Here is a 26579-nt window from a genome sequence, read left to right on the forward strand (position 1 = left end):
CCCTGGCCCATGATGCTCTTGCAGCTTCATCTGCATGGAAGATGCTTGTCTGTTAGCCCAAACCCTGAAGCCTCCCCAGAGCCCTGTGGGTAGGGCCCAAGCTGCACTGTTGCTTTGCTCAGAGCTGCTGCCCACCTGTGCATCCCACCCGGCCCCAGGGGCCATCACAGGAAGTGTCCAGGGGCTCCCATTGCAGCCACCCAGTGCTGCACACACCCATGAAATTCCCCCATCATCAAACCCGCTGAGCAATTGTGCCTGTGGGGGGGGGGGCAGCTGGGAAATTTTGGGGTTATATTCCACCTCTAGGGCAAAAGAGACACCGGCAGCCTCGTACTAGGGAGCGGGAGAAAGCAGCAGGCCCGACATTTGTGGGAGGCACAGAGGGGCTTGTGTTTGTTGTATTTAAGGAACATGTCTATTTTAATTTAAGGGATAAGCAGCGACGTCCTTGAAGGCAGTTATCTCCTGTGGTTTTTAGCAGCTTTCCAGGCTGTGTGGCTCTGCTCTGTGGTTGTCAGTCCCTCCCTGGGATGAAGCCCTTGGGCTTGAATTCTTTAGCATTAGGGTTTGGCAGTCTGCTCTCTCATTCTGCGTACTCACTTCCTTGTACCTACAATTGATTTGCTAATCTGCATCTGTTTTTGTTTTTATCCTAATAAAAGTGAGGATTATAAACAGATCTGGATCAAACGGGTTTGTCTGTAAAAGCTGGGGGTGCCAGTCTCTGTGGCCTGTTGTCTCAAATCCTGTAGGATCAGAAGGAAAGCAGGGAGAGGGTAGGCAGCTTCTCTGAAAGAAGCAGTTTGTTCTAGATGGTTTCCAAAACTTGAGTAGTGATTACTTTCTGCCTTCTCTGTGAAAGCAGATAACTTCTGCAGACACTAGCTGGTGGGTGTGTGAGCCATATGGCTGGGATAAATGTTGATGATGAACTGTGGTGAAAACAGTCCTTGAGGAACATCCCACTCATCCATACAGAAAAATTGAGCCCTGAATAAATAAGCACAACTCGGGCAGGGAAGCAAAGCTCCCATCTTCATGCAAACCTTCTTAGTCAGAACACAATTAAGAGGAAATGGGTCCTGAGCAGTTGGCTTGATCTGTCCATCCAGGAGCTTCAGAGCCATGTGCCGAAAGGATGAACCCTTCACATATCCCCTGCAAAGAAGGTACAGGCTCAGTTTGCTGTTGCTAGAAAGGGGAAATAATGCTTTTGTCTGGTAATGTTTTCTGTAGGCCAGTGTGTCCATGGTTGGGAGCTGTAAGAACGGCAACTTCTGTAACTGAATTCCTGAGATTATTTTGAAAATTAAACAACCTCAGGCTAAGATGAACTGAGACTTGACCTCCTTCTAGACACTGAGTTGCTTTGGGAAAATGTGAACCAAATATCTGTGTTCCTGAATTCCCACTAATCCTGTTAATCACAGCATGAGAGCAGAGGTACTGTATGCTTTTTATTCTAACGTGCCTATGATCTCTGAAAGCTAAGTGCCCAAAGCGACAGATGTTAGGAAACTACTGTTACCTAAGAGAATGTTTTACTGAAGAGTAAACCAAGAATAGAATTGGGTCCTGAGATATTAGGACGTGACTCCCGAGTTCATTCCAGCCATTACTTCTCCATCAGAAGGACGTGCTGTATGTGTATGGCAGGCTTGGCTTCACGCTTCCAGAGCTGGGCATGAGGGAATTGCTGCATCTCAGGAGTTACTGCACTTAGAGGGGCTGCAGAGCTGGCAACAAACCTCTGCCAGGTGATTGCATCCAAATCAATGGGAACCTGGGGAGCAAGTTCTTTTTATGTGCAAACAGTTATGCTGGTGCTACCCTCTAGACTTGGCCTGAATACCAACCTATGGGGACTAAAAAACCCAGTTGTCATTGTGCCACAGTCCTTGGGTGGGTACAGAATGTGGGAGGCAGAGCCAGGCCCAATGGCCTCAGCTAAAAATGGGCAAAATGACATTGCATAAAGTTTGTCCTCACTGTCTAGATCCCTGGTAGCCTCACTGCATTCCTTAAAACCTCAGTGCAGGTTTGTAATGACCTAAGTGGAGCTGAGGCTCCATTCAGAATGTAAATCTGCTGAATTATAAAACAAAGCAGGTTTCAAAGTGCTTTCTTGGCATGTGGATCACCTCTTGCTAACTCTAACACTGAAGTATTGCTCCAAAGAACTAGACACTGCACAAAATGTAACCAGAGGGGTTGTCACCTTGGGCAAGATGCATTTAAAAGTGAGATGAGGTCATGTTTGCATCATATTTATGGTTATGGCAGAGCACAGATATATTGACTATTTTGATTGCTTTTGCAGATGGGATCAAATTGTTCCCTAATCTCATTAAAGAAATCAGGTTACGAGCTGGCTGCTGTAGCACCATTCCACTAAGATGATTATGAACAATTTGGTCCTGTCTGCAAACCTCTTAATGAAATGGAGAAACTACTCAATGTAGTTGAATTTGCAGTGTAGAAATGACTCAGTCTTTGGTCTCCTGCTCTTACCACTACAAAACACTAATCTTCTGGCTTTTATAACTTCCTAAAGCACTGAAGGTCACAAGACAGAAAGCCCACCTCGCTATGCACTGACTAGTGCTTTTCCTTTCCTGGCATCAAGCTGAACCCTTGAAATCTGCCATGTCTCCTGGACCTTGGTAGGGCTGAGAGACGTCAAAAGGATCATCTCTGGCTCTTGCTGTGGCAGGAGCTGAAGTGCACACAGGTTGTTACCATCACCACTGTATTCACAGTTGTTCCGTGGTGTGTTCTTGATCCTGCTCTTGCTCCCTCCCTCCTGGAAAGGGGCTGTGATTCCCTGTGTGATGATGGGAAATAATTTCACTACGGTTGAATTTTTCCTGGCCCAACCCGAAATACTTCAAATGGCCAGAGCTCTCACCTACTCTCCCTCCCCAGCGAAGATCAGCACAGACCCTTCCAAGCTTTTCCTGGAAGTGTCTCAGCAGCCCCTCCCATGATGCCTCCTCACAGTCTGTGTGGGATGGTTGGTGGAGGTCAGAAATAGGAGCCTATTGCAAAAGTCAGCAAGACACCAGGTCATGGAAAGCACAGGGGTTTTTAACAAGATACTTAAGCCTACAAAATAATTGTCTCCCCACTGTATGCCATGTATTTTCTAGCTTCAGAAGGTCCATTTTGGGAGCCAGAATGGCCAGTCCCTAGGAATGTCCCCTGCTAGGAGCTGTATGTGACATTAATATACTGTCCATCTTCACTATGAAGACTGGAAGCTTTCCAGGACAGAAACCATCCCTTGCTGTGTAGCATATGGTATCATGGGCACCAGAGCCATGGCCCCAGCTGGGACCTCCAGCCCTAACTAGGAAACAAATCGAGGAAATGACGTGTTTGGCAGATGTCTAAACAGGGCCAGAAATGAGGTTACTAGTCAGCCTTAAAAATCTTTTCTCATATGTTTTGACTTTGTTGCAATGCTCTGGGGCTTAGTTCAGTTGCCTGGAGGTACGTCCTAGTGGTCTCCATGGCACCTGCAGGGGGTTGGCAGCTACAACATGGGGAGCAGTGGCACTGTGTGCTGCCATCCTTAGGCGATGACTTGGCTTTTGCAAGCAAGCCTGGAGCACTTAGTGATCTGGTGATGCTGGTCTTGCTGTTCTTGACTGTGGTGGTAGATTCTGTTGGGCTCTCTGGGAAGTTGCAGGTTTTCCTGGAGGTAAAACCCATTTGTCATCCGAGATGACAATGTGCTCAGTAACTCACAGTTAGCGCTGTTGTTTTATTCTTTTGTGGCGTTCGTCCTGGTTTGGGCCCAGGGCAGAAAATGGCAAGGGGATAGATTATGGACCCAGAACAGAGGTGCTATAGTCACAAGGGTGTTGAGCACCTGGCAGGCCAGGCTTGTGGTGGCCACGGGAGTTCAGTGCACTGGAGAACTGGCAATGGCAGGGTTGGAGCCCCAGGCCAAGGGGGTCAGGAATGTGCTGGGAATGCTGCTTTTGTCCTTGCTGGCACTCACTTGATAAAGGCCCTTAACAGGCAAATGGCCGTTGCTGTTTGAGCACAGAGACACTCCCTTTGGCTTCCAACTTCCTATGGGAAGCCAGGATCCACGTGGGTCTGCAGGATCAGGGCTGAGCAGGCAGTAAAATCTCAAGTTGTGCCATTTCCCATTTTCCATGGCAGACTCAAGGATGTGAGTTTTCTTCCTTTGGAAAAGAAAAAGCAAGCATCAGCTGCAGATGTTGAGAGGCAGATGTGAACATGCTCTTTGCTTCCTTGCTGCCCCTGCACCCCTTCCTATGCCTGATTTCTGATCTGAAATATGCTTGTTTCTCTCCTCTTCCTCCTTGTTTGCTATTTGCACCAGCAAGCCATCACAGGCTCTGCTGGCAGAGTGGCAGGGATGTTGTTCAGTGGAATGGGGCAGTGGCAGAGTCGGGCTGGTGCCTTCTTTGGAAACCAGGGCTGGAACCCCAGCAGAGCTGTGGAGGCTGCACAATTGCAAGGTCAAGTGAGCAGGGTTAGGTCCTCTCCTCTTTGGAAATCTTTAATTGGCACCCCCCAAAAAAACCCCAGATGAAGGTCATTGAAAATGTTTGTAGTAAAAATAAATGTTTTCTTAATTTTTACTGTTTGAAGGAATAAAATTCTGCTCTGTCCCTGGCCTGCTCACTTCATCAAAATCTTCCCTTTAAATAAATTCTGCTGTTGTAACCTTGTCTACTCCCAGGATATCGGTGCTGTCTCTTTGCCTGATGTTAATGACTTGCTTGGATGTGCACAATTAAAATATGTACAATGATGCACAGACTCCAAAGCTATTCATCAGCAGAAGAGATACAGGTGCTGAACTGAGAGTCCAAAGTGTATTTATGCCAAGCTCCCAGAACTGACAGACCTAGGCACTTGATTTGTTCCTTTTAAAGGTAATGAAATGTTAGGCAGGAAAAGCTCATGTTTGCTTCTGGGTGCTTTGAGCCTGGACAAAAACGGTGGCTTAAAATTAACTCCTGCTGGTAATGACTCTTGATTACTAGGTTATTAAGAGCCCTCAGCAAAGCCCTTACCCTGCTGTGAGCTTCTGTGTGCATCCTGGTGCTGTTTGTTGGTATCCCAGTTTCAAACAGTGAGGGCCAAGGCAAGAAAGGAATCACAACGTTTTTCCATTGAGGGCATCAGGACCAATATTTGAGATAAAAGATTTCAGGAGGTGGGTGGTCTTGAGGTTTCTTGATATCAGTGGTCTCCTTGCTGGCTCAGTTTTCAGAGTATCTCCTGGTTTTCTCATAAAGGTTAATTGAGGTTTAGATGCTTTTGGCCACATAAAAAAACCCCAAGTCTTGGCAATTTCTGACCTCGGGATGTATAAAAAAGAGGGAATCAACTTTCAGTTGCTGCCACATCGTGGCATCTGCACAGGAGGCACGTACACTGGATTTATGTGCACTCACTGTTTCAGGGCAGGATCCAAGTGTGGCCCCGCTCCACGTTGGGAGGAAATCACAGCTTATAATATTCAACTGGTTACTATAACCCCCACCCACGCCAGGTTTAATATTAGAACTATTTTTCACGTTGAAACCGAAATAGTACAAAATATGGGCTTGCTGTAATTGTTGTTAGATTATGTGTCACCCTGATAAGATGTAACAAATATTTTCCTACACAGCAGGGCCCGTTTCCCTGCGAGTAATGGATGGAGAAACTTCTCCCAGTGTGCAGGCAATCGGTCGTAAAAACTTCGCTTAGAAGATTAATGTGTGAAGTGCAACCTTTGTGGAAAATAGGAAGAAAAGAATTAAAATAAGTTTGTTCTTTCGCATTTAATATTAATAACCAAACGTCTTTTGTGGGAATGTTCCTTGCTGCACGTGCCTTCCCACCTCAAGGGGCAGATTTGTGTCAAATAAGTTTGGTTTTGTTTTGTTTTTTAAAAGGTCCTTCGTCTGTAGTTATTGTGTATGGTGAAGTGATTCTTTCAACAGAACTATTTCTATGAGTTATTATGAAAGACTATTTTCATGGGCAATGTTTTGACACCAATAATTCTGCTGGACATCACTTAATAGGCTAGAGAAACCTTCGCCCACCACTTAGTGTAGAAGAATTTTCCCTTTATATCACAGCTTTACATCTTCCCTAGACACTTAATGGCCACTAGAGAGTTGGTACCCCTGGGAAAGCTCTCCAGAACGTGGCCAGAGACGAGGCAGGGGCTCCTTTGCTGCTGTATGAACATTTATGTGCAGAACAGAAAAGTGAGGCCCTTCTTGTCAAGAGCTGATTTGCACAAAGTCATGTCCTTCAGTAGCAGAGCTGGGGGTTCAGGAGCAGCAGGTTTGTAGGTAATGACCCCTCTGAGCTCCCCCAGCACCTAACTCTGCTGTTGCATATTAAAGGGGTCTTGCTCCTTTCTGGGGAGTGCTTGGTACCAGTCACTGCTGTGCTGCAGAGCAGTGGCTGTGGCTAACTTGGCAGACATAAGGATGTTCTTGCATGATGATTTTTTTTTAATTGCCAGAGGTTTGGCAGAATGCCACTTCAGCTGGATTGCTGCTGCTTTCCCTATGTGTATTTTGAAATCTTTTGCTTGCTAAAGTGTGCTTCTGTACCTGCAGGCAGTCTCAGGTGACAGGTATCATCAGCCCTGAAGGCAGCTATGGAACTAGGGTTGGATGGAACTGCTGATTTGCAGTGTGGCTCACTTCTTCCTAGGTCTTTTCTTGCTGAGGTCTGGTAGGTGATCCAGCTGAAGTCTTACAGATCACTTGGTTAACTACTTGGGAGGTATTTCTTCCCATTTCTACAGAGCTTGAATTTTTATAAAGAATACTTTGTAGCAAAGAAACAATTGATTTGCCAAAGGAAAAACAAATTTCTGCCCTTTCCTGCCAATGGTAGGCAGTGGGAACAGTGGTCTTAAGATTTCAGTATTCCAGAAGACACCACCCTTCACTGCCACAGAAGATCTTTTGCTTCTTGTGCAAACAGAGCCAAATTTTACCAGTAAAAGGCCAGTATCATCAAATGCTCGAAGAAAAATGGTACTTATATTTGTAAATAACTATACTCATCATCCAAACTGCAAAGGGCAAAAAAAAAAAAGGTTCCATTTTGATCACGCAGCAACTTCATTCACTGGGTCTCTTTCCTTCATGCCAGAGCATTTGAACAGAAGGTGCCATCCTGCTGCAGGAAATGGAGGTTTTAGAAGCTGTGGAGACCAGTGATGGTGTCATTGCAATCCTCATTCATTTGGAGTCAGCCAGAGGGTTTTTAGGTTTGAAAGCAGGATTGCTCCTTGGCCAAAAATATTCACAGACAAACCAAAAATCATTCATTAAATATCTGTCACTGCTGTTTAGTTGCAGATGTAAAGAAAGGAGTAGATGGATTATTTAAAGTACAGAAGTTAATTAGGGCTGGCTGACAGAGTACTGAATTTTACTTTGAAGAATGGGGCAGGTTTTTGCATGACTGAGATGGCAGAATGTGATCAAAACATGATTAAATCCAAGCTATCCAGCTTCCTTCCAGCCCTGCTTCCCCCCAGGCAGCAGCCTCTGCTGTCCAGTCCAGTTTTCAGAGCTGAAAAATCATTCACAATTTCCACAGGCAGCACTTCAGCACAAGGAAAGGACCAGCCTCTGGGGCACACAGAGGTGAGGACAGAGGTTTTTAGCAGCTGGATTCCTTCCCCAAAAAGATGATGACTAAGTTTACACATTAGAAGTCAGAATTCTACAGTTGAGCACAGGAGCTTTGTTATATTTGATACCTAGCAATGAAGCCATGCAAATGTATTTTAAATAAACATGCATGCTGGGGCTCTGTGATAATTTTAGCTTCTCCAACTACCAGCAGCTCTTAAAAGAAAACCTCTTAGGAAAGCAAAATGAGTAACAGAGGTGTTTTCCACCTTTTTTTGGAGAAAAAAAGAAATTGCCAGTGTCTGTCTAATATTGCTGAACTTCCCCCAGTGTGATGAGCCCATGACTTTCTGTGAAGAATTCACAGGAGGCTCAGAAGCTCTATGTTTGGTATTGGTCTGAAAGCTGCTCATTTAGGAATGTGGTTTAAAATTTTTGATGAGCTAAAAGCATAAGTCAAAAACTTATCTTCTCTACTTTGCAGCTGCTAAAAATGAGTATTTATTACAAATGAGCTCCTGTGACAAGTTATTTCTTCCTGTCCCACCCCACCCTAAGAACTACACTTATTTAAGTGTACATGAAGTATTTTAAATCACTAAAGGTTCTAATAGAGAATGTGAAGTTAATCCCTTTGTAACTACATTTTTTCCCTAGTTCATCCATTTACATGGTTGCAGAGATTTGTATTTTAGTGTTACAAGGATCGATCTTAGTCATTTATCCTCAGGGTGCTGTGAAGCAATTAAGTGTCTGTGCTGTAGAGACCAAGGGAGCACACTTTGTGAACAAGAGACAATGGCTAATTCACACCAAGTCTGTGCAGAGCAGGATTTCAGACCTTAATTACTGGGCTATTCTTGTCACTACCATTCTGCTAACTTTCATTTTAATGCATTCATACATTTTTAGGTTGCAATTTTTTTCTGATTCTGGGTGCTCAAGAAAAGGGGGACAGAACATAGTGAAAAATGATGGAAAGCTGTTTTTATTTAATCTGCTTTAAGAAAACCCAAAGAAAGGGTAAGTTACTCTGGAAGAAAGGCTCTAAATAGGTCGATGATGATGATTATTATGTATTTCTGCATAAAAACCAAGATCTACAAAAAAGTAAACACTTAAAAAGTGTTCCGTTACTATTTCTTTCCTTTGCTGTAGATCTGCTTTTGTGTTTTACTCATCTTTGGTTTGTTAATTCCAACTTAGTTTGACTTGTTTCTTTACGAAGGCCAATACCCAAGAAAAACACAGGAAAGCTTCCGGTATTCTTGAAATATTTTATTATAAAGCACTTCAGACAAACTTTTATTCAAAAAAACCAAAGCTTCTCATCTGTAAAGGGAACCTATTTTAAAACAACATTAATAAAGAAAATAGACTGTTTTTAGAATCAACTTCAGTTAGAGCTCTTTTGTAATGAAATCTAAAGACAAAACTGATGGGCCAAGAACTATTCATTTCATACATACTCATAAAAGGGAGACTAAGATGTTACACAGACACCATGGAACACCTTATTGTTGATAACGAAACAGGAACAATTGATAGTTAATTCTGGCCTGACAAAGCAGTCCAACAGTGAATATTTTTCAGTCCCAAAAAGACAAACCATTAACATTTCTCATTCAATAGCTAAGCCAGTCCTTGGTAAGGGTTAAAGCCACTTCAAAGCAGCTAACATGAGAAGCTCTTCATTTCATGTACTTCTCCTGTTGATCAGCCAGGATTTTTGCTGAAGATTTGGCATCATAGAAAAGTTCACTTATTTCTTCAATATGCTCTTTCTCAATGCTGTCTTTCCCATTAACCTTGGCGAGCAGGTTAGCCGGGGTCAGTAACTGCACAGCATACCTGGGATCAAACAGAGGGATGAATAATGACAGTTCAGTGCATCCCAGTGGATGAAATGGGTGTGAAATTGGCTGGGACACACTCAGCTCTGCAAGACACTCTAGCACATACATTCCTCCTCTAAGAGGAAAGAGGAGGATTACAACTCTCTTTTAATGTTAGCGCTGCTCTTAAAAGACTGCTCTGGCAGGGGGGTTGGACTAGATGATCTTTCAAGGTTCCTTCCAACCCCAGGGATTCTGGGATTCTGTGATGTGGGTGTATGGGAGAGAGTTGTCTCACTTCCAAGAGTGAGTGGTTTTAGACCCACTTAAGAGAAAAGCCAACTGTGCTCAACTTACCGTAAGGTTGTCTTGGTACCAATGTCCCCTAAATGGTTTAGAGCTTCTTCACTAATATTAATTCCTTCTGTCTGAGCACGAATTTTTATGATCTGTTGGGATAAATGAGTAAGTGAGGTACCAGCCCAAGCAATTAGCATGTTTATATCACTTAGCTTAGTATCTGGAAACTCTGTCAGCTTAGAAATGAGACATGCTATGAAACAAGATGGTGTGCAGAGTTATCCTGCTGTAACTTACCACTGAACTAGAATTTGTAGAATAGGTAAATACAATGTTGAAAACCTGATTACCACAAAAGAGAGATAAAGTAGCACATGTGGACTACTAACTCTTCAGGATAATTCTGCGTGGTTAGCCAAGTGTATCTACTAATAAGGAGTAGAATATGAGAACTCAGACAAGAAAATGGAAAAGTATGCAGGAAATGAGGAACAGCTGGAGTGTTGTGGACAGCTACACCAGTTATTAAATTTTGCAGCATATCACTGCTGCTATACAGTGGAACCCTCCAAAAAGCCCTGCAGAAAGCTACACCCTTTCCCTAGCAGCTCACAACATACTTTTTATTCAATTGACAAGATGATAGTAAAATAAATCAAAAAGTTACTCTCTACAATTCACCTATTCCTGCAAGAAGAAAAAAATCACTAAGAAGAATCTAATCTTTCAAGAACAGTTTCAGGCTTGTACCAGTTGGAAGATCTTTACAAAGTTGCAGAGCAAGATATCACCAATAAGCCTGAGCATATAAAGCTGTAACAAAAGTGGCACAAGTCTCTGGGTAGCCCGTATTACCAGCTGAGTGATAAGGGGCAGACTGGATAATGATGTTGTGTTGTAGTGCTGAGATAACTCTGGAACTGCAAGTCTCATATAATACAGGTATTTTTCACTTTGGCAGCTTTGTAAACAAGATATCAAGAAGCACTCGTTTAAATTAAAGCCATAAAAATGTGCTCAGGGAGTCAGGGTAGGGAACAGACTGAAAGAGAGGAGCCTGGAGTGGCAGGCAGTTGTGCTATGATATTAATACTGAATATTGGCAATGCTGCTGCAAGCTGCAATTTCAGATTGAAGATTTTTTCTATCTTTTCCATCATCCAAACATCACTTTCCCTTCATTCCAATGCTGCTACTTTACTCTTCCCCTGCTAGAAACAAGGTATCTCGAATGAAACATCATTAGCAACGTTTTAAAGTAACTTATTTAGCAACTTGGTGGCACCTTACTAAAGGACCAGGACCCAGCAAAGACAGACATGAGCAAGCTGCTATGAAGTAGGAAAGGAATTGTTTATCAGGTAAAATACTTTAGGAACAAAAAGACCCAGTTATAACCTCTACTATCTAACAACAGGCACATATGCAAAAAAGTTTGAATACAACAACACCTGACTAGGGTTTGCACAAAAGTGAATTTTCTTCCTGTCCTGTTTGCACTAAGGTAGCTGTGGGTCCTGCTCTCAGAGCAGTGCTACACAATGGGATTTCTAATTTATCCTAGAGAAATATTTTGAGCTGGTTATAAACAAACTTTCAGTGGATAAATGAACAATTCTTGTGCTGATGAACAAATCAATTGTGAAAGCCAAGGCAAGGAGTCACACAGAGAAACATCAGCAGTGAAAACTTCTTCCTAGCATGAAAGAAAATGGGAGCAAAAACAGAGGAATGCATTTATGGATCTCTTGTTTTTAACAGCCTTCCCAACTGTATTTAGTTAGAAAACAGTTAAGTGTAATAGCTCCTCCTCCTGAGAGAAGTCATTCAAAAACCTTATTTAAAGGGAGGAACAGATTATCTGGCTATGGGAACACGACTTATGCAACATCATGTCTGGGCTCTATTTTTAGCTTTAGGAAGGGCTGCCCTAAACACTTGTTTTCCCTCACCCCTGGGAAGAGTGGAATTTGCAGCACTTACCCAGCTCTTCTGAAAATCAACAGCTCAGAAACTAGTTTTGTAACAGTGTATTATCTGCACAATAATACAGCACTCTAGGCAGGTACTATAGATAGCAACCTTAACAAAAAGTAACTCCAAGTACATACTCCTGCTGCCCTCATGACACAAAATTCACAAACAATATAGGGAAGCTCAGACCATAGCTTTTAACATCTGCAGACAGAGTACCAGTCACACTTTAAAATTTGTTTTGTATACAGACAAAACATAATTGTATTATTACATCACTGGGCTGCTTCTCCTGTGATCTATACCATTATACTTTAAAGTGCTCTTTTAGGAACAAGAAAACCATCCTGGGAATGGTTCACAACAGTCAATGTGAAAAGCTCCTCAGCCCAAGTGAAATGAAGCTTTCCTCTACCTTTATATTCGATAAATGCCTCGGCTTCACCTTGGCACTTATCCAGCAGCAGGAGACTATTATCTTGTGACAATGCTCTCCTCCATTGACACTATCTCTTAAATAATACAAAGAATTGACACGATAAACCCTAATGTCTTCTGCATTGTGTCACTTCACAGCATTGAGACGCTAATGAGGGGGATCTTTGACATGATGCATCATAATGGCACCCAAGCATTATAATCGATACACAATACACTGTGATGGCCCCACAGGAAAAGTTCCAGGCATTCGAAGTCTATCTCTGCAATACTTACTGTGCTTACACCTCCAAACTTGACTAGAAGCATGAAAATTCTCCCACTTCCAGGAGACAGCCCTAGTAGGTTAAAGCTACAGCACAGGGCAAAAATGCAGTGTCCAAAGTGGCATTTCCCAATCCCTCTCATCTCTTGTGTGGAGAAACAGCCTGAGATCTGGGACCACAGGTCCCAAAATGTGACATTTTATCTCATACCAACTGAAAAAGCACTACTTGCTGCACCTGCAAACTCTGTGGAAGGCAGATCAGTGCAAGACAGAAGGTCATGCTATTTCATGCAAGTGAGCTGTCACTTTCAGCCCTAGGTATGCTTACCAACTCAACTCATCAGTGGGTGGAAATCAGACAGAGAAATGACATAGACAATTTTAGCCAGCTTATTGTAAGTGGTTACAAAAGCAGCATGTATTTAAGAAGCAGGAAGCTTTCAGGCAGCAACCCTGGTGAACAAAGAGTGTCAAAACAGCTCTATAGTAAGAGAATACGCAGCAACATAGCAGTCACCCCTGTGGACTAGTGCTGTGCATACCTGCTTCATCTCCTGGGGTGTGTACAGCATAGTTCGGATAATCATTACTCTATCCAGCAGGTCCCGTGGTATTCCATGAGGAGACACTACATCCTCTGTGCCTCTGGAGGAGACACCAAACAGAAAGAGATCAGATTCCAAGTTCAATACATTCATTGATTTGACCAAAATCAATAATAAGTGGCTAGTTTACAATCCTTGTGTCTTCCCATGCAGACACACTCCCCAGACAGAGACAGGAAACATTCTGGTCTGAAGTTTGTACTGGGCAGCCTGAGGGAACCAGTTTTACTTCTAGAGCTCTTCAACATGCCACTAAAAATAGTCAAGAAGTGATGCTTTCCTTCATGCTTTCCTGCACTGTATCTTACAATACATTCTTCTTTAATGTTCCAAGTCACTTTCCAGCAAGGAACAAATAATTCTTAGTAAGTTGTTTAGCAATGTCCACAGAAATCATACACACTATCAGCCATTTGGAGAACATCTGAGCAAGCCATTACTCTGTTCAATCCTTCCCCCAGTCCCTCCACTGAATACTGCAGTGGTTTCCATTCCATGCTTCCATGTTAGATGTAACTATTATATGGAAATCTTACTTTCTCAAAGTTTTTTTCATAATAAGATCTGCAGTGAATCCAGATCTGAATTTGCTCTACTCTATACAAGACAGGTTTTTTTTTTTTTATGCCTTTGCACAGAGAGCACTGAAATGTCCCCCTTAAATGTTTTGAAAGGACTTATCACCTTCAGTTCTAAGCAATGCAAACAGAGAAAGATTAATACCACATGAGCCAGTAAAAGGGAAAGAAATAGCTGGTTATACAGCTGAATTAAATAAATTTAAAGAGTGGCCATCATTGCTAATGACAGCTTGTTTATACATAATTAGACCTAGACCACAAATTAGCTGTAGAACTTCAGGAAGAATCTGAAAGAGGAGAGCACTTTACTGAACATGTGAAGAATGTCTTGTGTGGGTGCAAAATATTGAAGTGGAGGAACTAACTGGAGTGGAGATGAAAAGCAAATTAGTTGGCAAGACTGACAAATCACAAAAAGCCAGATCACCATAGTAGAAAATAATGAAGGATAGGGAGAGTGTGAACTGTGACATGCTTTAACAGTAAGAACAGGAAGCTTAAATCTGGTGCAATGAGGAAAGCAAACAGAAAAGTAATCCAGAAGCAGCAGGAAGCTACAAGATTAGAGGTTTGTAGTCTTGGTGCTTTTTAGATCCCTAATGTGCAAGCAACAGGTGTGTATCCAATGAGAAAGGTAATTGTTACAGATCACCCAGGAAGTAAGACAATTCAGAAGCTGTTAGAGGAAGAGTGATGGGTCAGTGCAAATAAAAGGAGGAATTCCATTGTGCTTTAAACTCGGTTAGCCTGACATTAAATTGTCCTATCCTGAAGCTCACAAGCAGTTCTTGAGCTCTGATGCAGCTTGCAATCTAGGCAGAGACAAAAGCCTTCAAAGATTATTGTAACTCCACTGCTATAGCCAATTCCAATGTTTATGGACCAAAGCAAACTGGAAAATTCAAGCTTAGGCATCATACCTGATAACACAGTTTCCTCGGTTGGAAGCAAAGATGACAATGGGAGAAATAGAAGATTCCAGTGCTCGGTGCAGGTATGTGAAACATTCAATATCCAGCATGTGCACCTCATCTACGAAGAGGACACCTGGGACTAGCTCTGCAATGCCTTGATCGATGTATTTATTTACCACCTTGTTTATCTCTCCTCGAAGTTTGTCTGTGAACAAAAAGCAGCAGTTGTTCTGCCAGTCAGCCACACAGCTTTGCAAAAGACTGGAAGGAAGTAAAATTCTCCTTGAGTGTTTTTTTGTGGTTTGGTATCTTACCACCACCACAGGAAAAACTGTGATGCTAAAATTCTGTGGCACCCACTACAAAATATTTCTGAACTGACCTTCTAGCACTTCACCGGGGCAGCCTGTCCCCCCACACAGCGTGTGGAGACCTATGGTTGCTGTGGGTTTGGGCAGTTTGGGGTGGGGGTTTCAAAAGTCAGTCAAACCTCAGTTTAAAAACATAAAACTTAAAGTTTCCAAGCATGGCTGAAAAGAATATCACTGAAAGTATAAAATATTGCTACTGTATTTCAGCAAAGAGCCACAACAAAAAAAAATAGGGCTATATACATTTCTGTGAACATATGGACCTCAAAGCTATGCAGGATGTAACATGGATAAATCTGACATTAAAATATAATCAAAGTGCCCTCTGGAACAGAGGAAATACTTTAAAAGACCACCATTCAAGTTAGGTATGGAAACAGACTGATCTAAATTTAGGTAGTCACTTACTGAACACCATTTCTTTACAAGCAAAAGGGAGAACACATCTTTCTTTAGATCTTATTTTTTTTTTCCTCCAATGACCTGTAGGCAGGAAAAGCAGCAATGCACTTAGAGCACCAAGCTGCTGTAGATGTGTCTAAACCAAACCAAGGCTAGAGTCTTTAGAAGCCATTTTTCTGCTCCAAAGAAATTCCGTGTGGTTGCTTCATGGAGGCATGCATCCTAGCAACATTTTTTAGATTTTATTTTTTTTTTATTATTGTTCAGTTTGGCTCTTTGTGAACCTCACATTCTCTGGCAGGAGTGTTTTGAGAAAGGAGGGTGGCACTAACATTCCAACCTCATTCTCCCCAGGGAGATAAGCACAGAGGACAGTATCTGTATTATCCACCTATGTGTGAACCAATAACTTGTACTGTTTCCAGCCATCACAACTCTAGTGGCTGTATTACTGCTTTTTGAAATCTGAATATTTAGGAATAATATTACACAGGCATTCATTTAGAGATGGTGCCTATTTTTAATCCTTTTCTAACTTGGAAACATATAGGTTATATTGGTCTAAAAATACCATGCAGGATTCATACCAGTAATCTCAGTTTTCTTAGGCTTCATCAATTGTCCCATCATAGAAAGGATGTCTTGCCCACCCTAGGAAAATAAAGTTACAGAGAGCTATTAGGTCTTGTGGTAAACACACACCAGGGGATTTTTACAAATCAGGGATTGGTGAAATAATTTTTTTCTTCCAGTTAACTTTAGTATCTGCAGTGGCTTCTCATGTGTCAAGGGTTAGGTCCCTTCACTGCAGCAGTATTCCAAAAATAATTTAGCTACTTCCTCTCGTTTCCTTTAGCCTTGTTCATTTGGAGAACTTAAACAAAATGAGAGATCATATTTTTTAAAAAAATTGCCACAGAGAAGCTCATAAGGACTAAAATTGTCAGGGAAAATCCCCTGATGCTGGGTTTCTGTTAAGACACAGCAAGGAGTAATTTCTCCTGTTTTCAATTTTTTGCTGCAATATGTTCAGAGCTCTACTGGAAGTCACAAGGAAATTTAACAAGAAGTTAAGAACATTTCTGAAGGAAGCAGGGACACAAACAGAATCTGTAACAGTAAAAAATACTTAGTGATCTTTTATGACAGTGCTTGCAGTTTCCATTTCACAGCAGAAATAACCCTAACACAGAGCAGAATAAAATAATCTGTATTCAAATAAAACGATACAGATCTGGCTGCTGCTACCTCACATCTGCAGGCAACTTTCCTTCTGGGGAGAAAGTAATAATCTCTTTTGCTGCTTAAGCTGTGTAGCCCACACTGCTCTTTTTCTGGGGGGATGGGGCCCAGTGATGGAGGGGAGAGCTAGCTTGAGATTATGCACTAACTGTAAAGGCAGATGATCCCAAATATCCATATGGAAGCTCCACTGTGGCTATAAGACAGCCCCTGTAGTGTTAGGAAATGTATTCTGATAAATATTCCATGACTAGCTCCATGAATCCTAACCTAGCAACTCCCTCTTTAAGCTGTAGGGCAGGGCCACCTGCAGCATGACCTCCCTCCAAAGAGAGGCAGACTGGCCTTCACAGTGTAACACCTTCTGCTTTTCCTGTAGTGGAATCTTTGAGGGTAATTTAGAACAGCTCAACTTCCCACATCTCCTTGATGATTCTAGTCACCACCATATCTATGTCAAGCAATATTTCTGCAAAGACTTCATCTGTGGAGTCAGATACCTGAGGTCGAGCATTGGCCACATCCAAGTCATGCAGGGTGACATCCTGAATTATTTCCTTTTTCTTGTGCACATCACCCTTCGGCAAGGGAACATACTCTTCAGCTTCAAGGTCAAATTCCGTAGCATAGATATCACACCTGCCTTGCCTCTGAGAAAGAGAAACCCAGGTATAGAATTAATTTCCATGCCAAAACCTTGAGTGACACAAACTTGATACGGATATAGGGTCTGGTGCACAATTCCAGTCCTACACGAGCCTCAGTTGACAATTCAGACATCCCACTCCCTGCTTGGCAACAGGCATACCCTATCTGCTGATCAAAGCTCAAAAAACTCTGCTGAAAAACACTTAATATTTTCAGTGGCAAGAATATTCCATTTCTTTCTCCTCCTCTTATAACCGTATGCAATTCTTGCTAAAGGACAAATCCAGCAGATTAACTAGGCGATTGGAAGAACTGTTCAAGACTCCTTTGTAGGTGGGTGATTTATTATATGATACAAAATATTATGCTCATCCATTAAACAGCAAGTATGGCTGTACACTACTTTCTAAATCAGATATGAAAAGAATGCTAACTAATGCAGCATTCCCTTCTCCACGTATATATCTTGTGGAGAAAATACCAGAGCGATAAAAGAAAGATTAAATACACTGCACATGTCAGCCTGAAAATGACTAAAGTTGCTTGGTTTCCCCCCCTATCCCTTAAAGATGTCTTGATCTTACAGAAAAGAAAACTCATCCAGACAGCATCAGTGATAGCTTCCTTGCCAGATGACCTTAATTGTGAACCAGATGACCACGTTCTTTCAGTGCAAGACAAAATTTTCTCTCCCGATAAGGAAAACACTGGGCTCTTTTTAGAACTCCCATGTAACCATTTCATGTCAGTTAAGGTTAATAAATCAGAGCCTTCTGACAAAGGCAGAGAAAGGTCTGCAACACATACACCTGCAGAGCAGTGCAGAACTCTTCTTTTACCTTGACAGCTCCACTGTTTGCTTCGATATAAATAACATCACCAGTTTCCACTCGCTCCTTCTGCAGGCTTTCAAATATGCTTGGGTCCAGCTGGAGACAAGTGAACATCACAGGTGGTCAAGAGTGTTCCAGATTGTTATGGAAATCAAGAGAAATTTAGTCTAAAGCCCATTCCCACCAGATAAAATTAAAACTACGACTACCCCCAGCAATACTCCTAGGATTTTATAAAGCTGTAACACCTGGAGTAGTGATAAAGAACATGTGGGAAAAGAAGATGCACAGAACTTATTTTCTCACCAAAAAATCTGCTGAAGTGCCAGAAATGTAATGATACCAGTTATTATCACCAAGTATGCCTTTGTGTAATGTGACCATGTATTTATACCTGCGATGCAGCACTGCTCTTGCTAACAACACTTTTATACTATTTGATTTCCTGAATCTGTATCCTCTGCAGAACTGCACGAAGGAGACTGAATGTGGAATACGTGAGATGCTTTTGTTTCTCTCAGTACATGTTTTTTCACTTTTGCTTTAAATCTTCTTGTCTTCAGAGTGAACAAATGCAAGATGATACTTAACAACAGAGACAGCTTTCAGTTCTCTGGTACTGTAACTGACAGGGAAACTGAAAAACATGGACAGCCACTTGTACAGGAAAACAAAGGGAAGGAGGGTCTGAGCTGGCAACACACCAGCTCAACTTACTTCCAGTTCAAATCAAGTATGCACTGCCTGGGTAGAAAGAAGGGTATGACAGAAAGAACAATTTATACCAAAGCAGGCAAGTTTTCCTAAAATCATCCTCAAAAAGTCAGGTGAGAATCAGGAAAACAAAACCAAACAAGGCCTTCCTCATATGTTTGTTATCATGAACATGAATTTACAGGCAGGGTCAGTGTAAGCATGTTACAGACTGAGACAGATAACACTTCAGATTCCCAGGATATCCTCCTGCTTAACTATCCTTTTAATTCACTGCAGACATGCAAGTGTGTGCTCCCAAGCAGAGAAATAACAGGGGTTGCCAACTGAGCAATGGGTTTATCCCCAATTTCAGTTACTAAGAGACAAGACCAGCATCTAAATACTCTACATAACATACATGCTCAGGAGTAGGATAAAGTTTTCCAGCAAAAGAAAACAGTCTTGTTGCATCCCCACCCTACAAAGATGGGGATCAAGTGCTTAAATTTAAATAAGAACCGGTAAAAATAGAAGATGCAGACCAGAAGTACTGAAGGAAATTTCTGAGACTCTGTCATACTTACCTTCAACTGTTTGGTTCCCTTTGCAGTTTTGAGTCCTATAATTACATGGCTGATGGTTTTGCCATACCCTCCCATAGGATTTTCAGTCTCACATGGAGTTAGTTCTGTGACTTCTCCTTCATAAACCTCCTTAGTCTCTTTAATCCTCAACCCTGCAAGAAATTGTTTAGAATAATTTCAGTACATAAATCAATGCCTGTGCATGCTCAGGAGTCTCTTGCATTTCTGCCAACAGAATGTAACATGATTAGGCTGCGTTGCATTTACTGGCAATATTTTACTTTCAAAAGTAGAAAGATCAATTATTACTCTCTTCTTCAACATTAAGTGAGAATAATCACCCTGTGCCATCAGAGAAAATTCAGTCCAAGTTCTGACCTGCAAAGAGGTTTATTAAACTCTAAGAAATTATTTTCCTTGTCTGCTATTATTAGTTCTTGAAGCAAGTGTCAGTGTCCTCTCTCTTCTCCCTCCCCCAAAGAGGGGATCTGCTTGATTTGTTCCCATATGCTCAAGTCAGAGAAACAGTTTGTCTTCTGAAACTAAAGATCAGTGACACTAATATTACTGCAAACTTTCCATTTTTTGTACCATCAGAAAAGCCCTGCAAAGGAAAGAAAAAGACAGGGGAAAGAAAGCAACTTCATAAAAACATGCACAGGTATTGTGTTAGAACCTCATAAAATTAAGAAAATGTTAGTGTATCATTTAGAAGATTTTTTAATTTAAACACAAAAACTGAACTAGATAAAATTCAGCAGAATAATCTATCATGCAAATTTAAAACTACTTCAGAATAGCTGACAATGACATCCTTACTTTGTTGGTTTTCAGACAGTTGATCAATCATCATAGTACTTGGGTATCTTTTACTATAGTCATAACTGTTGTATTAACTAAGTTATTTTAAATTGATGAATAATACAGAGATGAGGAGTTTTATGGTTAGACTGTTCCAAAGAAAAACCACTATCATCACCACCACCACTACAATTATGCAGATGTTCTAACTACATAGAAGTTCAAAGAACCCACATCTGAAGAGACTCTATGAAGTATTTTATGAGACACACATGCCATACCAAAAATAATGAATGGGCTGTAACAAGATATAAGGAAGTCACCCTGCCCAGTCTGAGGCTATTAGGACTTTATAAAACTTTCCTTGTTCCATAAATTTTCGTTTTGCTTTGAAATAGATCAGACACTTCACCAGTAATCCTGAGCTGCTGATAGGGAATTATAAAGAACTGACAAGTATGAGTCTGTCTCCCTCTACTGGACCCAAATTAAGACTAGGGCTTAAAAGGTAAGAAGCAGGTTAATTGTGGATAATATAATTTCTTAGGAATAAATGTTTGCCTTCTCTTATTTAGTACTACATTAAAAGCTCTATATAAAGTTAATTTCAATAATTTTTTACTGTTTTTCAAACAACAAAAAAATCAATGAACCTTTGAGTTATAAAACTGCCCTAGACAAGACTGCATCACACAAGCTCACATTTGCAAAGAGTGTGAAGAAATATGGGAACCTGTGCTGTAAAACTGCTGAGATGTGGACATCCACAGGTTTGATTTTTCTTTTTGTTTTGTTTTTAAACTTTTAACGCAATCTCTGATCTGTTCTGAAAAACTGGCAGACCATTTGTGTTTGGGGTGTATTTTGTAGCCTGCTAAAGCACATCTTCCAGTCTCACTTCATCTGAAAAGAATCCCATTCTCGTGCTCAGTGTGCTCCACATCACAAACTGAAGCCGAGTCAGTGAGGACAACCCAGAGATTGGTTCCAAAATTGTGCTTCTCCTCTGATGAGCTCATGCAGACATGTATCTTTTTTCCCCCAAATGAATTTTTCTGTATCAAATACAAACTTCATTTTCAGAAGAACCCTTTAATTTAAAGAGAGACATCTACCAACAGCTCAGAGGCAGGAGTCTGAGAGGCAGCTGGGGGCTAGATCACGTTTTGGTTCCACAGCACTACATGGAGCTAAACAGAGCTTGTTTGATTTCCTGGCAGTTACAATTCAGAGACACAGGGAACAGATGCTACTTAAGTGTCTATTCCAGTAGTTATTTTCTTTACTGCAGTGAGTTCTAACATTATCTACTGTGATCATCCTTTGCAGCTGCTAATCAGCTCTACACACTATTAGTCTCAGCTGAAGGTTTTCTTAAACCATACAAGAGTTTCATTTTCTCATTTCCTACTCTGTCCTTTTATATTTCTTAGATATTACAAACTCTCTACTCCAATTAGTACTTGGCCATGAGACTATGTCAAGTCTGTTATTAAAAAGACTCCCAACAATAATAATTCTGTCAAGTCAGAGTCATCCCAGTTTTCTTGCACAGCGATGGGTCCAAACCAGTGGGACTTGTTTCCAAGAGGCGAAAAAAAAAGTGCAAAAAATTGATGTTAACATCCCTGATCATTTTTAGAACTTGAGATGTCTAAAACCTTTGAAAGTAAAATGCACAATATGAACAAGAGATGATGTGTACAGAACCTACTAACAAGCAATCATACATCTTTCCCTGCCTACCCCCCAAAAAAAACCCCAACCAACCAAAAAAACGCCACAAAACCCAACAAAAACCAAATCCCTAAGTAAACACTTTAGGTACTGGTTGACACATGAGCTGAAACTTCCCTTGCACCCAGTCACAGCTGTACATAAAAATCTATTTTTAAAATGCACCCTTGTAAAGAATTTATTTACCAGGCAGGGAAGCTAAAATGTAACTGAGATTTAAACATGACCGGAAAATGCTCCATGATGAGAAATGGTTTTTACTAGTCCTTTAAAATATGTTAGGTTTGTTGGTTGTTTTTTTTTACAGAGATAAAAATATTCAATAAAGGTTGTGTTATGAAAATGTGACATGGAATTCAACAGAAAGGAATAAAAGAAGTTCCATCTTTCATTAACACCAATATTTGTTTAGAAGTGTCTCTCTGTTGACATTGAGGGAATGCAGGGAACTAACAATGTAGCTGGCTGTTAAACCTGAGAGTTAAAATTCTGCTATCTCTAGGAATGACAACATGGATGGCATAAGTTTCATCTGTTGGTTCAGGTTTCCAAATCTCTGACAGGGAACTTCATCACATCAAGGAAATATTGCAGACGACTCAGTCTCTGGCTTCCCTCCCCCAGGCCCTGCCAGATTCATGGTAACTAGAAGACCAGAGACTACTGAGAGTTGCTTTCTTATGCAAGTCAATGGAATACTCCTGTTTCATTGCAGAACTGAGAGACTTCCTCACCTCACTGCCACCAAATGCTCAGATGAAATCCAAGGTGAAACATGGCACAGAAACCAGGAACATTAACTGTTAATATGTTCAGTACTAACACCAGTTTGGCTATCTTTAGCCAACCCTCATACAAACAAGGGCCACTTCCAACTGCGTTTATCACTCAGCACCAATCACAGAAGAGATTTTAGACACTCATTGAGGTTGTGTTGCAAATTTAACCAATTTACATCAAGCTTGTAAAAGCACTCTAGTGAAGATATGAAGTTAAAGTATTTATTTTGTTGGCTTGGAACTTTCTCTGTGCTTGCTGGAATACTAAGTCAGGCTGACACTGACACTTGGGAGTCCCTGATTAAGGCTCTTCCTTTAGTGGGGTAAAATCACTGAAATAAAAGAGCATTTTTCTGTCTGCAACTATTTCTGTTCATGTAAGAAACTAAAAATAATTTTTCTTTCCGCTTTATTCAGAGCCACAAGCCAAACCAGGAGATGAACCTGAAGGATGAGAGGAGAATCTGGGGAAGTAGAATAAACCGTAATACAACAAAGAAATTACGGTTTATAAACAGAAAACCTGCCTCCACTGCGTGGGGAAGAGCTTCACTAAATTAAGGTAAGGACTGAAAAAAAGAATATCCAATAATTTGGAAACCACTCTGGCTACACTGAAAAGTGTTTCGTTTTTCAATGACTTGAAAAAAGCAAAGGAAGTATTATGCAAATACTCAATTCTTCTGTTTTTATGAAACTTACCAATTGCACGTCTGAAGTTTTCCATTAGAACTTCTGTTTTCTTGATCTCAGTGGAATAGACCTCACTCCCAACCATGGGACAAAAAGGAACCTTACTTCCCAGTTCCTGAGCAATAGCTAAAGCCAAAGCAGTCTTAAAAAAACAAAAACAAAACCCACACATGAATTTTTATGAGAAATAACAAAAGACTCTTGCTGCACAAAGTTAACTTTCCTCATCATATCACCTTCCAGATATTAACTATCAATTTAAGATTATTTGGTCTGATATACATTTCCCACGTAGAACAATCCTCCTCCCCCTAAAATAAGTTAGACACAAAAAGTGACTTTTATCAAAGACTTACAAAACACACGAAAGAAACATTTAAATTTGACATCTGATACAAATGCAAAACCCCTTAAATAGCACAGGAAAAAAATAAACAGAGCAACAATTATTTAGGCTTTTAACATAAAATTATTAACTTCAAAGACTCTTCTTCAGAGACCACATTACCTAATTGTTTGGCAACCTACAAGAGCTGGCTTCATGTCAACCATGTCTGAACACACCAGTGGACTCTGCCAGTGTTGATGACATGGCAAAAATGAAAATACAAAGCAGGAAACCATGTCAATACATGGACAAAAAAAATTCCAGTAGATGAAAACCACTAAATGTATCCACTACCCTAAAGTGGTTTTGACAACATATTAAAATAAAATAGATTTGGGAATACTTTATTTCATATTAAAATAAGAAAAATTAAAAATACCTTGCCAGTTCCAGGAGGTCCTGCCAACAGCACAGCTCTGCCAGCCATTTTCTTGCTTTTGATTAGTTCCACTATAATCCCACAAGCCTATAAGTTAAAGAAGCATTTATATATTTAACAAAAGTATTGCTATAATATCCCTTGCTCCGATATTACTAGAAGTGTTTAGAAATATTAGGTTTTGTGTGCCCACTAAAAATAAAAGACGGTTTCAATTTTATGCCCAGAAGAAGCAAGGCAAGATCTGAATGAGCTGCTTCCTGCAATCATTTTATCTGACACAGACATTAAAAAAAGATCACAAGACAACCAAGCTCAAACCTAAGAGCACAGCCTCCTGCCCCCTCTCGGACTTGCATGCCTGTATCAAGGTTTAAAAATAAAGCAGGAAATGAATTTCTGGCTTTCGGAATGACAGATTAGCTGAAGCACCGGCTCAGGGACTGAAACGGAAGCTCCGGTGACCAGCAGCACCAAATCTGACTTTCGGTGGGTTTAATTGCCTTTGCTACCCCAAATTCTACCCCTAAAGCGAGGGGACAGTCCCCGGCCCTTGCCTGCAGCTACTGCAAACCAGCAGCGCTGCAAGAACAGCCCCGACTGCCCTCATCGCTCCTCGCTCGGCAGGAGGACACGGGGAGAAGCCCAGGCGGGACTTTCACTCACTAGCGGGACCCAGCGCAGGTCGGACCTGAGCCCCGCCATCCCTGGGGCTTCCCCCTCAGCGGGGTGAACCCCCGGGCCGGGCCCCGCCGCCCCCCTCCTCGCTCACCTCCCGCGCGTTCTCCTGCCCCACCAGCCCGGCCCCGGCCGGCTTGGCCGTGCCGCTCTCATCCAGCCCCAGCCCCTTGACGTGGCTGTGGGCAGCGATGCGCTGCGTCTTCGAGGTGCTCTTCACCTCCTCGATCTTCATGGCGGGGCGATCCCGGCCCTGCCGCCCGCGCTCGCCACACGCGGCCCGCGCGTTACCAAGGCTCCCGGCGCGCGCGCCCGCCCGCGCCCGCCCCCGCCGCGCTATTGGCCCCTGTCGCGGCGATCTCGGTTCTCATTGGACGAGGCCCGCGCCTGTCACTGACGGAGGGCGCCGTTCTTTAGGGTCCGTCCAGCCGCTTCCGTGTGCGGCGCCGCCGGATGCCCGGCCGGGCGCGGGCGCTGCGGAGGAGCCGGGCCGGGAGGGCGGGATGGAACGGAGGGGCCGAGCGGGGCCTTGCGGGGAGCGCGGGCCCCCCCGGAGGGGCCAACCGGGGCTGGAGCCGATGCTGCTCAGCAGTGCCGGGGCAGGGGGAGCCCTGCGTGTCTCCTGGCTCGGTGTGCGCTGGGTCAGGAGCCGCGAGCGGTGCTGCCTGAGCCCCCCTGCTGGGGGCTGCGGCTTCCCAGGGGTGGTTTCTAAACTCAGTTAAAGACAAGAAGGGCAGCTTCTCGCCCCTTTGGTGTTGCTCCCTGGTTTCCTAGCCTTCAGGGGTGGTGCCTGGGGACGTGGTTTAGTGGTAGGTCTGGCAGCGCCGGTTAACGCTTGGACTGGAGTATCTGAAAGGTCCCGTCCGACCGAACAGAGCCGGAGCTTCAGCGCAGCCGCGACGTGGTTCTGTGCCGCGCGTCCCGAGGCTTTACGGGAGCATCTGAGGCTTGAAGGCCTGCAGCCCGGCTGTCCCTCCTGAGCCCTGAGCGACTGAAGTCAGGAGAAATTCCCCAGCCTCTCAACAGGCGGTTCCGCGGCACCACAACCTCCTGCTCGGCCCTGCGAGGCGGCAGCTTGCAGGCTGCTGCAGCTCTTGGCTGTGGCACCTTTTATCTGGGGTTTTAATGCTTGGGACGGAGATCACCCACAGTAAACCTTTTATCTGGGAGCAGGTAGTTCCAGTGGCTTCTCTTTGTTTGTAGATATTGGGGGTCTTTCTCCCAAAAAGAGAGAGGACTCTCACCTTATGAAGACACAGTGTTTTCTGTTTCTGTGGGCACAGCTGTAGCTTTATCATCCACGTGCAAGGCCGATGGGTCAGCTTGGTGTGATGCAGGACTGCTGCCTGTGCAAAGTGATGGGCCATCCTGCCTTTCCCATGCAGAAGTCACTCTGTGATGGTACGAACTGGGAGAGTGGCTTTTAGGAAGCATATGAGTTATGGTTCAATTTGCAGAAGCCTGGTGAACAATATATAAGCTATTAATTTTTTTTATTATTTTTTTTTGTCAAAGAACTTTTGTTAGTTTTGTTATAAATTAGAAAGGATTTTGCCATTTGTTGCTTTCTTTTTCCTGTTAATCATTCTGCCAGTCCATATTTACATGATCTAATTTAAAACTGTAAATACTGTATAATTGCAGGCATATGTGGTTCAACACCTTTGTAAGGGTATCCTGTTTTACAACTGTTTGGCTAAGAAATTTAGAATCTAACAAATACAAGCTATCCTTTCAATAATTAAAAAGGCATGTGTACTATTGGGCTCTCTACATCCTCTCAGGGTCAT

At 42.3% G+C, this 26579-nt stretch overlaps 1 protein-coding gene across 1 annotated transcript; it reads right to left on the reverse strand.

Annotated features, from left to right (window-relative positions):
• Positions 1-8906: 8906 nt before the first annotated feature.
• On the reverse strand, positions 8907-25093 carry RUVBL1 (RuvB like AAA ATPase 1). The gene is made up of 11 exons (XM_051627326.1): positions 24884-25093; positions 24112-24198; positions 23354-23486; positions 19335-19486; positions 18061-18150; positions 17074-17223; positions 15919-15982; positions 14565-14763; positions 13001-13103; positions 9836-9927; positions 8907-9494 (listed from the first exon to the last, which is right to left on the reverse strand). The coding sequence occupies exons 1-11, from the start codon at positions 25022-25024 to the stop codon at positions 9335-9337; spliced, it is 1371 nt and encodes a 456-aa protein (XP_051483286.1). The 5' UTR covers positions 25025-25093; the 3' UTR covers positions 8907-9334.
• Between the last annotated feature and the right edge of the window lie 1486 nt (positions 25094-26579).

The sequence above is a fragment of the Apus apus genome, chromosome 9, assembly GCF_020740795.1.
Source record: "Apus apus isolate bApuApu2 chromosome 9, bApuApu2.pri.cur, whole genome shotgun sequence".
Classification (NCBI taxonomy): domain Eukaryota; kingdom Metazoa; phylum Chordata; class Aves; order Apodiformes; family Apodidae; genus Apus; species Apus apus.